The 14,715-nt window shown below is 62.2% G+C and overlaps 1 protein-coding gene across 2 annotated transcripts in view; it reads left to right on the plus strand.

Annotated features, from left to right (window-relative positions):
* FBLN1 (fibulin 1) overlaps positions 1 to 14,715 on the plus strand; it is a 67,835-nt gene that overhangs the window by 21,175 nt on the left and 31,945 nt on the right. For both annotated transcript variants that reach the window (XM_081083825.1, XM_081083826.1), the window contains exons 6-14: positions 965 to 1,066; positions 1,639 to 1,776; positions 2,885 to 3,022; positions 7,189 to 7,332; positions 8,448 to 8,576; positions 9,110 to 9,235; positions 11,440 to 11,559; positions 12,323 to 12,454; positions 14,117 to 14,240. In XM_081083825.1, the coding sequence (XP_080939951.1) occupies positions 965 to 1,066; positions 1,639 to 1,776; positions 2,885 to 3,022; positions 7,189 to 7,332; positions 8,448 to 8,576; positions 9,110 to 9,235; positions 11,440 to 11,559; positions 12,323 to 12,454; positions 14,117 to 14,240 (1,153 nt within the window). The remainder of the gene's footprint in view (positions 1 to 964; positions 1,067 to 1,638; positions 1,777 to 2,884; positions 3,023 to 7,188; positions 7,333 to 8,447; positions 8,577 to 9,109; positions 9,236 to 11,439; positions 11,560 to 12,322; positions 12,455 to 14,116; positions 14,241 to 14,715) is intronic.

Raw genomic sequence — 14,715 nt, forward strand, 5'->3', positions numbered from 1 at the left:
GAGAGGGTGGCCTGGAGGTGGGGGGGCTGGTGTTAGAACCCCTCCGCCCACGGTGCCCGCCTGCCCCTGAGCCTCCTCCCAGGCTCTCAGCGCGCACACACAGCTGCCCCGAGGCGGGGGCCCTCGGGGAGGGGTGTCACCTGGCCCCACTGAGCCATCGCTAATACCCATTTGTCAGTGGCCAGGCCTTGCAGGTTCTGTTTTCATGCGAAACGGGCATTTCTCTTTCCCGGACCATTAGGGCAGGTCGCTCCCAGGCTCACGCAGCAGCTGCCCTGTAGCTGGGGTGCTGGTTAGGGAGCCTGTTCATTGCCAAGTGGTGCGGTCGCTATACAGGAGGGCAGGGCCCCAGGAAGCCTCGGATCTGTTGGGGGGGGGGGCATCGGAGGGTCTCCCAGGGGAGGACAGCTGCTATGGGTGAGGGTCGGTTAGAGGGGAAAGTCACATCGCCAGGGGATTGGGGCGTCGGGAATGGAGACGGGTGGGGGGAGGCTGGCGCAGTGGGTGACCCCAGGTGCCGGGCAGTCAGACTGTACCGGAAGGATCTGTGCCTGGTGGAGGTTTGTCCTCATGAGACTTGCTCTGGGGCATCATGCTGGCGGTCAGGGCTCGGGGCTGGGAGTGACAGCGAGACTGGGGCCGGGCTGGCCTCGGAGATGTGGGGACAGAAGGGGCCTCTCCAGGGCCTGCCTCCCTGTGTGGCCTGGGCCCTCGATATCCTTGCCGGGTGGGAGCGCCCCCTCTTGTCTGCCCTGCCCCTCCCAGCTCTGCTGCAGCAACGGAGCCCGCCCTGGAGGCACCGGGGCTGGGACCTGGAGCAGCGGCCCTGGGGGTGCCAGAGCCAGACCCTGGGGTCCCCCGTGGGAAGGCAGTGGCTGCAGCCTGCCTGTCAGTCACCCGAGGGCAGAGCTGGGAACCGCGGGTCTGGCGCGTGTGCCCGCAGCTCACGTCTGTCTGGTTGCAGGCGGCGGGCCGTGTAAGCAGCAGTGCCGTGACACGGGCGAGGAGGTCGTCTGCTCGTGCTTTGTGGGCTACCAGCTGCTGGCCGACGGCGTCTCCTGTGAAGGTAACGTCGCCGAGCTCCGGGGACAGGACAGCAGGCCGCTGCCCCGGGGGCCTCTGCTTCTGCTGACATCCGGGCAGGTCCCACGCTGTACAACTCAGGGCCCGTCCCTGGGGAACAGCCCCAGGCCGGCTTCCCAGCATCCTTGGTGTTTGTACCACGTGCCGGGCGAACGTGAACACCGTGCTGGGAACTGGGGTTGGGTGTGGGGTCTGATCGGGCCCTGAATCCCGGATCTGCTGAGTGGCCTGGGCATCTCCCGCAGCCCCCGCAGCCCCCGCAGCCCCCGCAGCCCCTGTCAGGAGACGGGCCCGTCTCTGTTCCGAAGGCTCACAGGCCTCCGCCTGGCCCGGCTCTGTGCTCAGCAGGAGCAGTTGATCAGAAACTTACCAGGGGAGACACCCCATGGCTTTGCTCCCATGGTGGGTGCCCGGGACTCCCAACCAGTGCCCAGCTCGAATGCGCAGGCGTGCGGACTGGATGGGAGCAGGGACCCACCCGCTCTGCCTTCTGGAACTTTCCTTGTGAGCAAGCGCTGTTCCTGCTGCTGACACCGCGTTGCCCGTCTCTCCTAGATGTGAACGAGTGCATCACGCGCACCCACAGCTGCCGGCTCGGCGAGTCCTGCATCAACACCGTGGGTTCGTTCCGCTGCCAGCGGGACAGCAGCTGCGGGACGGGCTATGAGCTCACGGAGGACAATGACTGCAAAGGTGCGAGCTGGTCCCAGGCGGAAGCCCTCCTCTCCGGGTGGATGTGGGGTGGGAACGGCGGCCCTGGGCTCCCGGGTCTGGGCTTGGGGTGCTGCGCCCCGGGGGTGGGGTAGGGGTCACCTTCTTGACCCGGAGTTAATGAGCTCACGGCAGCGCCCAGGCGGTTGGGGTTTCTGAAATCGCCCAGAGCGTGATCCTTTGAGACCAAGGCCAGGGCTGCACTTCAGTGCTCACATGTGCTTGCTGCAGAGTCGATGTAATATATCTCGCACAGCAGCTGCCTCCCATCTGATGCAGGCTCCCTTGAAGTTCAAAGCGCCTTCCACGGCATAAAAACATGACATTTCTGGCCGCCGGCCTCCCCGCGCCGAGCCAGCGATGCTATTTGGCAGATAAGGCTTTGATGAGGATCTGTTGGAGCATAGTTTTGTGCTGAGGGGTTCCAGCCCTTCAGACAACAAACCGCTTGTGTAAAAACGTCGGTTGAATTATGAGGCCGGCTCAAAAGCCAGGCACGCCCTCCTGACGGCTGAGGGCTGTGGCCCGGCCCGGCCGCCCACGCCACCCCTGCAGGCGCGCTGGGTGGCGGGGAGCCTGGGAACCCAGGGGCTTGGCCGGCTGGAGTATACACTTCTGAGCATTTGACAGCCTTGAACTTCAAGGGAAGGGCAGCCAACACTCAGATCCTGAGAATCACCATTGTTCATGTTTGTCATATTATGACAAGCCCGGGATGAATGAGTTTATAGAGACAGTGTTTATTGCCACGAAGATCATCGCTTTCTGATCTAAGCAAAACATGTGCGCAGCCCGAAATGAGAATCAGACGGCCACATGTTGCCAGGAGAACGGCCGGGTTATTTATTATGTAACAGAAAGCTGGTCTCCTGAGAGCCTTGGGGGGATGCCAGCGTTTTTTAAGCCGTTAGCAGTGCCAGCCCCGCCTGGCTCCCCCGGGCCCCTCTAGTCCGTGACCACCCTCTTGAAATGTTTGGGGTTGGAGCTGAGTAATGAGCATTTCTTAGAAACGTGCTTGTGATGTTAAAGTGTTGTGAGATGCTTCTGGCAGGACTCTTGCTAACCATTTCCTTTTTTTATGATGTACCAGATATTGACGAGTGTGAGAGTGGTATTCATAACTGCCTCCCCGATTTTATCTGTCAGAATACTCTGGGATCCTTCCGCTGCCGACCCAAGCTACAGTGCAAGAGCGGCTTTATACAAGATGCTCTAGGCAACTGTATTGGTAAGACTGCCGCCAGGCTGCCGGGTCCACAGGCGGGGCGAGCCACGGCGCCGGGCCCCCTAGAATGTGGGGGCTCACAGTGGATAGAACAGCGGTCGGCCAGCTTTTTCTAGAAAGGGCTGAGTCGTAAACATGTCCGGCGTTGCGGGCCCGACCGTCTCTGCTGCCACTGTGGGAAAGCAGCCACACATATGCCAACAAAGGGGCAGGGCTGTGTCCCAATAAAACTTTATTTGCAAAATCCATTGTCGGGCTGGGCTTGGCCCCAGGGCTTCATGGAAGCTTAGCAGCCGCTGGTGTGGGGCAAAGCACTCGAGCTTTGGAGTCAGGTTTGAACTAAGGGACCGGAGGCAATCGCTTCCTTCCTTTGACCCTGAATTCCTTCCGGATCCCACGGGAGTAGTCATGTCTGGCTGTGGCTCGGGGCAAGGCTTCGGCAAGGTGACTGAAGGGTCTGGTCTGTAAAAAAAACTTTAAAAAAATCATCTGGATTCGCAGTCAAATTCATAGACACAGAGGGGAAGGCTGGTGGCTGGGGGCCTGGTGGGCGTGGGGAGTTGGGTTCTAGGGCCCAGTTTCAGTTGGAGAAAATCGAAATGGCCTGTGGATGGATGGTGGTGGCGGCCGCACAACAGTGCTAGGTTCTGAGTGCCACTCCCCTGTGCACTTAAACGTGGTGAAAACGGTGAATTTCGTTACGTATGTTTCACCACAAGAGAAACGGCCTGTGTTGCTATCAGAGGGGACCTGGGGGACGTGCACGGCGGTGGATCCGTGTGAGCTTAGCGTGAGGAGGAGGTGAGGCGAGACAGGCCGAGCTGGAGGAGCTGCGGCGGGTGGAGGCCTGGGGGCGGGAGCAGCTGCTGGGTCACCTGCCCAGGTGAACACCCGCCCGGCCACTGTTGGCACCTGAGCCCAGCTCGGCCGCCTGCCCTTGGCCTCTGCGGTCGGACCCTTCTCCCCCGTCCAGGCTGCAGACATGCTGGTCACAGCCCACCTCCCGGCTGCCCCTTGCCCTGAGCGAGGGCTGGAGTTCTGCCTCAGCTCCATCCCCCCTCTCTGATGAATCTGTGCTCATCTGTGTGGAAATGGTAGTTTGCATGGAGACCCCTTTTATTTAAGTGAACCCCCCCCGAATATGTCAAGAGAAATAGAGCAGCGACCCCTTAGCACAGGGCCTCCCCTGAACCCAGCCCCAGTCTTGTTCCTAAAGCTCCCCTTTCGTCCTGTGGGGGCCTCAGCTGCTGGGGTTGGCCCCAAGCCAGCCCAGCTGTGGTCGCTGAGGCGGCAGCGAGCAGAGGCCCCCTCTCCAGGGCCAGCAGGGGGAGGGCCTGCCGGGACCTGCTGCTGCTCGAGGGGGCTCTGAGGAGGCACACGGCTGCTGGGGATGGAAACCCTGACTCATGGCAAGAGCAGCCCGAGTCGCACAAAGCAGGGCATTTTCAAGTCTCCGCTCAGCCCTGGCTTCCCGCTAGGGGTGCAGCACTGTCCAGGGGGAGGCCCAAGGGCAGCAGGAGGGACAGTCCCTCAGATGGGGAGCCCGGGCGAGGGGGAGGGCACAGCCTCGCAGGGGCCCAGGGCCCAGGATGTGGCCGAGGCCCGCCGCCAGCGCCTGCTATTCTGTGGGCGCAAAGCCCACGGCCAGCCCTCAGCCCAGGCATGTCCTTGACCCCAAGGTTAGGATTCGTTTAAAATGATTGTTTTTATTTTGAAAGCCACATGCATTCTTATGGACCAAAAAGCTAACCCAGCCCCAGCGCTGGAAGGGGAGGCCCCGCTCGCCGGGTCTGGTCTCTGCGACTGCGTCCTCATGGCTCTTTGTTTTTGTAGAACGGACCACGATTCTGCCGCGGGCTTCCCCCATTCACAGTGTCCGGGCATCCTTTTGTGTCCGTGCCTTTCAGTCGTCTTTCAAAAATGACTGAAGTAGCCTAAGAATTCTTCACGAGGAGCAAGCGCAGCAGCGCCTCCTGCTCGCATACCTCCGCCCGCAGCTCGCTCACCCCCCGCCCCGTCAGTGCGGGCAGTGGTGGGAGCACTGACCTCCCGTGTACCCAGGATGCATCTTGCTGGAGCCCCTGGAAGCCTCCCTGGGGCCCACGAGCCCCTGGGCCACCCCTCCGGCCACACAGCCCACAGCGGCCGCTGCGGAGCTCGGCCCGCGGGCCAGGGCACAGGGCGGACAGGCCCCGGAGAGCAGGGCCCTCTTTCCCTATCGTAGAGCGTAGAGCAGGGGTGGGCAAACTTTTTGACTCGAGGGCCACAATGGGTTCTTAAACTGGACGGGAGGGCCGGAACGAAAGCATGGATGGAGTGTTTGTGTGAACTAATATAAATTCAAAGTAAACATCATTACATAAAAGAGTACGGTCTTTTTGTTTTTTAGTTTTATTCATTTCAAATGGGCTGGATCCGGCCCGCGGGCTGTAGTTTGCCCACGGCTGGCATAGAGAGTTCTAGGCCCGTGAGGCTTGGTCCCCGAGGGCCTTGAGACTCACATCTTTGTGGGTTTCCTTTTCCTTCCAGTCCCTCCACGTGCTCACCGTCTCTCTCTCTGCTCAGTGAGGCCGAGGGAGTGGCCAGGGCAGGCGGGTCTCCAGTGGTCCCGGATCCCGGGGGGCGGGGGGCAGTGAACGGTTCCAAGGTCATGGGGTTAAACAGAGTGGGCAGGCCCTTTACAGCTGGTATCTGGGCCTCCCGGGTGAGGGAGGGGTGGGGCAGGGCGTTCCCAAACTCCTCAGACCTTTTTCGTGTATTTGGTCTTTGTTCGCTCACTCTCCCACTCACTCACTCACTCACTCACTCACTCACTCAGTGGTCGCCTGGTCCTCTGCCATGGAGCTTGCAGGCTGGGACCCCCTCTCTGGAGCACACGACGTCTCTAGGGGCACCCGGGTTCCATGGCACAGAGTTTGGGAACTGTAGGTCTTGCTGGGGAGCGCAGGGCTTCGCAGGGAGGGAGCGCTGTCATTGCTAAACGTGCATTCACCCTTGACACGGGCAGAGGCCCACGTTTCTCTGAAGGACTAGACGGCGGCCATCAGCCTCGCCGGCCGCAGGGTCTCTGGCAGCGCCTCCAGGGCAGATGAAGGACGGGCTGTGTCCAGTGCCCTGCTCTTCCCAGCAGGGTGGGAGGCTGAGACCCTGTCCCAGACTCTGAGCGGCTCCAGCCTCGAGCAGGGAGCTTCCTGTTTATACAGCGCAGATGAGAGCCCGCCCTGCCTGTGCGGGCAGCTGGGTGCTGTGTGGCCGGCAGGGGACGTGCTGGTGGGCGAGCGGCCAGCTGATCTGTCTGAGGAGGGTGGGTGTGGCTGAGGGCTGAGCCCTCGTTTTGCCTTCAGCCTGGGGGCCCTGGACGGTCCTCTCACCCCGTAGGTGCTTTGTTAGTGTCTGCCTGACACTGACAAATGGAGGTCCTTTGAGAAGCCCCCCAGCAGGACGCCCAGGCGGTGGGTCTGGCACCGATTTGAGCGGGAGGAGTGAGCGGACGCGCGCAGCGCTCCTGTTTGTTTACTGGTGCATCTTGGCTGGTGCGGGTTCATCACAGGCGGACAGCCCAGGGCGCTGTGTGGGGGGCGTGTTCTGTCAGGAGGGAGTCAGCGCAGGCCCCGAGGGCCCAGGTGGGGGCGGGCAGGAAGTGTCTCCTTCAAGGTGGCACCAAGCTGGGCAGACAGACAGGGGAGGTGGCTTCCTAAGCAGGGACCGTGTGCATAAAGGCCCAGAGGTGGGACCCGCGTGGGAGCCGGGGAGCACAGAGCCTCCCCAGGGCCAGGGTGCTGGCACCGAGGGGCTGGCCCCCTGTCTCCCTTGGCCCGCGCCCGCTCAGGGAGGGTGCCCGGTATACCCGTGGAGTGGGACACGGGTGGCACCCAGGTGGCCAGGCCCACCGGCGGGACTCAGGGGCCCTGACAGTGGAGGGGCGGGAAGACGGGCGGCAGCTTTGGACTCGGTGCTGAGGAAGGGGTAGGTGTCGGAGATTTAGGGGCTGGAAGACGGGCCAGGCAGGTGGTGTTTCAGCGGGGGTGTGCTGGCGAGATCGGGGGCAGGTGGAGGCCGCCGTGGGTTCAGGGCGGTCGCCGCACCTGTTTGTGGCGTTGCAAAGGGGAGGGGTGGGGGTTCTTTGGTGCTCTGTGTCTAACCACGGCGTCTCCGTCTTTCCCCTGCAGATATCAATGAGTGTTTGAGTATCAGCCCCTCGTGCCCCGTCGGGCACACGTGCATCAACACGGAGGGCTCGTACACGTGCCAGAAGAACGTGCCCAACTGTGGCCGTGGCTACCATCTCAACGAGGAGGGCACCCGCTGTGTGGGTTGGTATTAAAAAGAAAACCGATCGGAACGGACTCTTCTCCTGCGCCCAGCACAGCCCCGCTTCTCTCGAGGGGACAGTGCGTCCCCAGGGGGCAGCCATTGCCCGTTCCTCCATCCCGTGCTGGTCTCCAGGCGCAGGCCTGGTGGGCGCTGCCTGGGCGCTGCAGTAGCATGCCAGCCGCCCCGCTCCAGCTCCGTCCCTCTCGCTCGGTCCAGTCCTGGGCTGAAAGCTCTCCGGCCCCTCCGTGCTCAGCCCCCAGTGGTGACAGACACAGGCGCCCTGCTTTTGCGCAGTCCTCCCGAGCGGCCCCGACCTCACAGGCCGTCTAATCCAGGTGCAGTGGGTCCTGCTGCTCCCCGAGCAGGCCTCCCTTCCCTCTTGCATTGCTCCCTCTGCCCACCTGCCCTCCATGTCCTGGATCCAGGGCCCAGACCCTGCGGGCCAACAGGGGCCTTCCTCCCCGTCACCCCCAAGCACTCCCTCAGCGGGCACTGCCTGCCGTAACTAAGGTCATTGTGACCCGAGTCCCTGCGGGCAGGGGCAGCTGTCTCTCGGCCTGGGCCCCGCACACAGTAGGTGCTTGGGAAATCATGTTGAAGCATAACGATGCTGCTTTGTCATGTGCCTTTCAGTTTGCTCCTTCCCTCTGACCATCCTGGGGGCACACACACACTCTTACACACACACACACACTCATACCCACACTTACACACACACACACACACACACACACACACACTCTCATACCCACACTTACACACACACACACACACACACACTCTCATACCCACACTTACACACACACACTTACACACACACACTCACACATATACACACACACACACACTCTCATACCCACACTTACACACACACACACACACACACTCTCATACCCACACTTACACACACACTTACACACACACACACATATACACACACACACACTCTCATACCCACACTTACACACACACATACACACACACTCTCAACAGACACACACTCTCACACATTTACACACGCACACTCTCACGGACACTCTCACAGTCACACTCACACACACACACACACACACACACACTCTGAAGGTGTTTGATGTGTCTTTCTCTTTGCAAGACGTGGATGAGTGTGCGCCGCCCGCGGAGCCCTGCGGGCCGGGCCACCTCTGCATGAACTCCGCTGGAAGCTTCCGCTGCGAGTGCAAGGCCGGCTTCTATTTCGACGGCATCAGCAGGACATGTGTGGGTGCGTGGGGTCCTGGCCAGATGGCACCCAACAGAACCAGCCTGTGCTTCCCGGAGTGACCGTGGTCTGCTCCTCAGAGCAGGACCCGGAGTCCGGAGACCCATCCGGTTCCGGCTCTGCAGCCCCCCTACCCCCGGCCTGAGCCGGTCTCCCATCTGCACGCGCCCTGAGCTGTGCGTGCAGCCAGGGCAGTGAGAACAGACAGCATGGTGCTGGCCCTCCAGGAGCAGGGACAGACCCCACTGGCTCGCCTGTCCCGCCCACCCCCAGGGACCCTTGGTCAGAGCCCCTGGACTCGCCCTCGGGACTCTGGGGCAGAGAACTCAGGGGCAGGCACACACCCAGAGGCATCATCCTGGAAGGAGCAGGGGAGCCCAGGGGGTGGGCCCAGTGGGGGGGCAGGCCCCGTGTGGCCCTGGCTTCCTGCTGACCTGCCCTGTTCTGGGGACAAGTCGCTTTGCCCCCTCGCCTGAGAAGGGAGCTGAGGGACACGGAGGGAGGCCGAGCCCTGAGCCCCGCCCGCTGCGTTGCAGACATCAACGAGTGCCGGCGCTACTCCGGGCGCCTGTGCAGCCACAAGTGCGAGAACACGCTGGGCTCCTTCCACTGCAGCTGCTCCGCGGGCTTCCGGCTGGCGCCCGACGGCCGCTCCTGCGAAGGTGAGGCCGGGCCAGGCGGCCCGCGGGGACTGACCCACGTCCGTGTCCCAGCACGTGTGGGAGGAAGGTTCGCGGGGGACGCGCCTGTGGAAAGGTTGCTGTCAGGTGCTGCGCGAGTTTCCCTGCGTCCCGGAGGCCACGCACCTGCCCGCCCCGCCGCCCCCTGGGCGACAGGGCAGATGCGGGGAGGGTGTGGGGTCGGAGCCACAGAGCCACCAGTTGTTCACGTGACCGTGGGGGAGTGGCTGACCTCGCCTGCCTTGGTGGCCTCATGGGGGAAGTGGGGTGGATGCGCCAAAGAGAAACAGAAGCCGGTCAGATGCTACGTGGGCTCTGGCAGGGGAGAGACCTTGGTGTGCGCGGCTCTCGGCTCCACCAAAACCAAAGGGGAGCTTTAAGTGCTGGGTGTGTGGTGTTTTAGGGGGGCCGGGGCCCCCGTCCTCAGAGGACCAGTGGAGGCTGCATGCTGAGGGCTCGGGTCTCTGAGTGCGCGGGGTGGGGTGAGGGAGGTTGGACGGGCTCCTGGTGCCGAGAGCCTGGCTCTCAGGTGACGCTGGCCCCGATGGGTGGAGACGAGGTGGTCGGTGTGTCCAGCGCAGGGTCTGGGCATGCTGGGCCTCAGCACAGGCCTCGCCTTCTGTGGGGCCGGGCTCTGAGGTCAGCAGAGAGGGAGACTGTGGCAGCCCCGACGATCGCCCACGTTGCCTGGCAGGCCCTGTTCTGCGCGGGGCAGTGCCCGGGCCGGGGTGCAGCGGGCGCAGGCGCGGAGGCCCCAGGTCCCGGGATAAGAGGAAGGGGTCAGCGACATCCGCCTGCCAGGCTGCGCTCCAGCGCGCCATTCTCAGACCGGAGGCCGACGGTGCGATGTGCTCCTGGCGCCCGCGCTTCCCGAGATCCTGGGATTTGTCTCCAAGAACCAGACCCAACTGGTGTCTATTCACAAGGAACCAGCTTCCCACTGGGGTCCTTCGGGCCTGGGTTTCAATCCCTGCCCCGCCCGGTTGTGGTCTCCAAGGAGCCACTCGGCATTTCTAGGCCTCGGCGCTCTCGTCCGTGCAGTGGGGGTGTCAGGGCCCACGGTGGGGGGTCGTGAGGGTGAGCCGAGAGGAAGCAGATGACAGGCTATTGCACGGCTGGTGTGGAGTGGGGCGCTGGCAACGTGGCGACGCTCGTATCATCGTTATTATCGATCAAGGCTTGTGCCGTCCTGGTCCCCCTCAGTGACTGGAAAGTAGACACTCATATCTGTGTCCGTGGGCGATATTGTGGACACAAAGCCAGGGCCCGGCCAACCTGGCGTGTTATGCCACTAGGCGTTTACAAAGCGCCTCCAAAGTGTGTAGTTAGAACATGGTTCCCGCCTTCAGGGCATCTCTCTAGGATGTGACTGACGGAGCCACGCTGGGCAGAGGCAGGTGGGCAGGTGCAGCCAGGCTGGGGTGGGGGCTGCAGGGATGGAACATGGGGCGGGGGGCGGTGGGAAGCGGCTAATGGATGTTCTCAGGTGCTCGGCCCTCCTGCCCTGCTAAGAATTAGCAGTAACTCACTGTGAGAAGAGACTTCTGGGCAGAGGTTGGCAAGCTTTTCTTTCTAAAAGCCACTTAGTAAATGTTTTAGGCTTTACTAGCCAAAGTCTCCATTGGAACTATTCAACTCTAATAGATCTGTCCTATTATAGGGGATAAGCAGCCTTAGATTGCAGTAAATGAATGCATGTGGCTTTGTGCCAATAAAACTTTATTTACAGAAACAAGTTGGGGGCCGATGTATGCTGATCCCTGCTCTAAGCAAAGGGAATAGATGAGCGAGAGCCCAGAGTTGCTGAGTGGCCCGAGGAGTTCTGAGCGTTGGAGTACTGGGTGTTGGGGTACCAACAGGTCATGCAGGCCCTCGGTGCAGGGGACCTTGTCTGGGACGTGAAGCCGGGAGGACATGATCACATTCCATGAGCTAGAAGGACTCTGGTACCAGGCGACGGCGGGGTGGAAGGAGCTGAGGTCAGAGGCTGTTCCTGCCGCCCAATGGGAGAGGGTGCAGCTGGAAGCAGGCCGTGGTGGGGATGGAGGACCCAGCCCTCTGTCTTTCTGGGGACCCCAGGCGACCCCCAGCCCTGCACTCAAGGACCTCCGGCTCTCTGCCTCTGTTCAAGGCCCCAGGGACGCGGGCCATGGCTCTGAGGTGACCCCGGGCACCCTCTCTTTCAGATGTGAACGAATGCACCAGCAGCCCCTGCAGCCAGGAGTGCGCCAACGTCTACGGCTCCTTCCAGTGCTACTGCCGCCGCGGCTTCCAGCTCAGCGACGTGGACGGGGTCACCTGCGAAGGTGAGTCTGCTCCCTGCGGCCGTCTGTGCAGCGCCTTTGCGGGCGGGCCGCTTGCTTTCCCCTCTGCCTGGGACTTACTGGGCATCCTTTACCCGCCCTGAGAGTGAGGTTGGGAAAGAAGCTAAGCCACTCGCCACGTTTTTCGTGAATAAACACGTAATGGTGGTGATCACCGTGTGTGCCGGGACCCCCAGGGGTGAGGAGGGGGCTCGGGGCCACCCACATCCCTGACCTTTGAGGGCCCCTCACTGGCTTGGGCCCTCCTCCTCAGCATGGGGTGCGCCCCACACTCTCTCGGGAGTCGGAGGATGAACCCTGGTGATGAGTCAGAAGCGCTTCCTACAGCGCCTGGCCCAGCGAGGGTTTGGACGCTGCTGGGCTTCTTGCCATTCCGGGAGGGTCTCCATCAGCACGTTCATCATGCTGAGCACCAGGCCCCTGCCAGCGCAGGCTCCTGACTGGTGGCAGGGCTCCTGACCTGGGGTCCTTTTGAAGCCCCGCCTGTCCCCTCTGCTCAGCCCCCATCCCGCCTCCTTCCCCACATGAGCTTGCTGTGTGGCCGAGGCTAGTTCCTTCCCCTCTCTGGGCCCGTCTCCCCTTCTGATGTGATGATCTCCGACGCCGCCCCAGCCCCGGCACTTCGAGGGCTCCCGTGTCCAGCTGGCCCTGTGCGGCTGCCCTCCCCGGCCCCAGCCTGGGCCCCTGGGGACACGCGGCCCGGCCTGGGCCACACGGGCGCTGAGGGTGGGCCTTGCTGTTGCAGACATCGATGAGTGCGCCCTGCCCACCGGGGGCCACATCTGCTCCTACCGCTGCATCAACTTCCCCGGGAGCTTCCAGTGCAGCTGCCCCCCAACTGGGTACAAGCTGGCCCCCAACGGACGCAACTGCCAGGGTGAGTGAGCTGGGCTCTGCGGGCACGGTGCACGCTTGGGGCTCTGGTGTTGGGGCACCATCGGCGGGGTGCATTCAGGGAGGGGAGGGGAAGCCTCCACGGGTACCCTGGTCTCCCACACTTGCCCCCACCCCCAGCACCCCTGACCACAGAGGGTTCTGAGCCCTCCACCCTGCCCTCGGCAGCCCCAGGGCTGGACCAGGGCTGATGGCCTGTAGGAAGAGGCCCGCCCGGGAGGAAATGCGAAGTCCTCACCGAGGATTCTTCCACAGCACGTTTGCTGAGTTCACACTCAGTCATTTGACAAACCCCAGACCTTGCTAGGTGTTAAGGGCAAACAGTGAGCAGATGGTGGAGCTAAGGTGCCCACCCCTGCCCAGACGAGGGGAGGGTGTGGTCTGGCTGTGTGACAACTCCAGGGTCTCTAGGGCTGGAAGGGTCCATTGGGTCTGGGGTTGGCTCTGGCCTGGACGGATGAGGGGACACTGGGCTCCCATATGTGATGTGCTCCAGGGGTCATCCTGCAGCCTGTGCCTGTCCTTCTGGTCACGGGGCTGCTGAGCAGATCTTTGTGAGTGAGTGACCTGCCTGGGTCACGGCCTTACCTCCAGGATTGGCCCTGAGGCTGGATCTAGAGGTCAGATCTGTCCAGCCCCTTCCCCAGAGCCCCCACATGGGGCTGGTGACCCAGAGGCTCTGGAGGCCCCCAGTTCTGTAGATGTGATTTCTGGTTTTGAAGAAGGTGACCCTGACCCAAGGCAGCAGCTGGGCGTGTCCTGGGAGGCCCCTGCAGCTGGTCCGGGCTGTTTTCACATTTCTGAGGGAGCAGATAACTTCCCTGCCCCGGCCAGGCTCCCTCATCAGAGCCCCGGGGTCCTGCCAGACGCAGCAAAAACACATTCCGGAGCCCCGGCTCTGGGCCAGTGAGATTAGAAGTGTTACTTTCTCCACTGAGGTCAGGCATTCGGCCCCTCTTAAGAGATGCCCCCTGGCTCGGTGATGTCCCCGGGGGCCTCACCATTTGGCTGCTCAGAGAGTTGTGGGCAGGGGGAAGGCTCCCATGTCCAGGGTCCAGCCCAGACATCGCTGACCCTGGACACCTGGCACCACGTAGAACTGCACTGGGCCTCGGTTTCCTCAGCTGTCACACGGGGCTCGCAGCTTCACTCTTTCCTCGCTGGGGTGTTCTGAGTCACGTAAGGTGAGGGCGATGAGCCTCGGGAGCTGCGGAGAGGCGCTGGCTGGTCAGAGCGTGGGCCCTGGCGCCAGCCTGCCCGGGTTCAAAGCTCGGCTCTGCCACTTACAAGATGTTTGACCTTAGGCCAGCTCCCCTCAAATGAGGGAAACAGTCCTTGCCTCAGTGAATCGTTAGGAGAATTAAGAGAACTCGGTGAAGCATTTCCAGGGCATCAGAGTGTTAGCTGTAATCATTGTTATGCTTATTCCAGGGATTGTGAATAATCAGTAAACACTCTATAAATTAAACGTCCTAGAAATAAAAGAGCTGGCACAGGGCGCTGCTCCAGAGAGCAGTCAACGGAGGGCAAGGATGGCCCGATCCCCACCCGACCCTGGCTGGTAGGAGGCCCCAGCACCCCCGTCTGTGGGTGGGGACTGCTCGGGTCGCCTCGGCCTTCACTGTGTTGCTTTGGTCTCTTGCAGACATTGACGAGTGTGTGACCGGCATACACAACTGCTCCATCAATGAGACGTGCTTCAACATCCAGGGCGGCTTCCGCTGTCTGTCCTTCGAGTGTCCGGAGAACTACCGCCGCTCCGCGGACACGTAAGTCCCTCGGCCGTCAGTTGTCTGTCTGTGTCGGCCTCCCTGGGGGTCCGCCGCCCAGCCTGGGCAGGTGGTTAATGAGTGTGCCCCCCGCAGGGGTCTCGGGAAACTTAGGACCCCAGATTCTCAGGCCCCTGAGTGTCAGGGAGACTGGTCACAGATACCAAGGTCTCCCAGGAGCTGGAGGTCAGCGGGCCTGCTCTCCCAGCAGCCTGTGTGTGGAGCCAGGCAGAACCCAGCCCTCTTGTTCCCAGGGAAACGTGGTCTGGGGCAGCTCTCTGGGCCTCAGTTTCCTCATCGGTAAGACACAAATGTCAGGATGCTCTAAATCAGGTGAAGGTGGCGACGACGCCAGGTGGGCCCACGTGACAGGTTGGGGCGTCATTATTAGGAGAACCCGTCTGAAAGCCGGACTGTGTTCAGCCCAGTGGCTGTGGGAATCGTGTGGAAGATTCCGTGGCCATATGCCGTTGTG

This window comes from Myotis nattereri (genome assembly GCF_964212035.1).
Source record: "Myotis nattereri genome assembly, chromosome: 2".
Taxonomy (NCBI): Eukaryota; Metazoa; Chordata; class Mammalia; order Chiroptera; family Vespertilionidae; genus Myotis; species Myotis nattereri.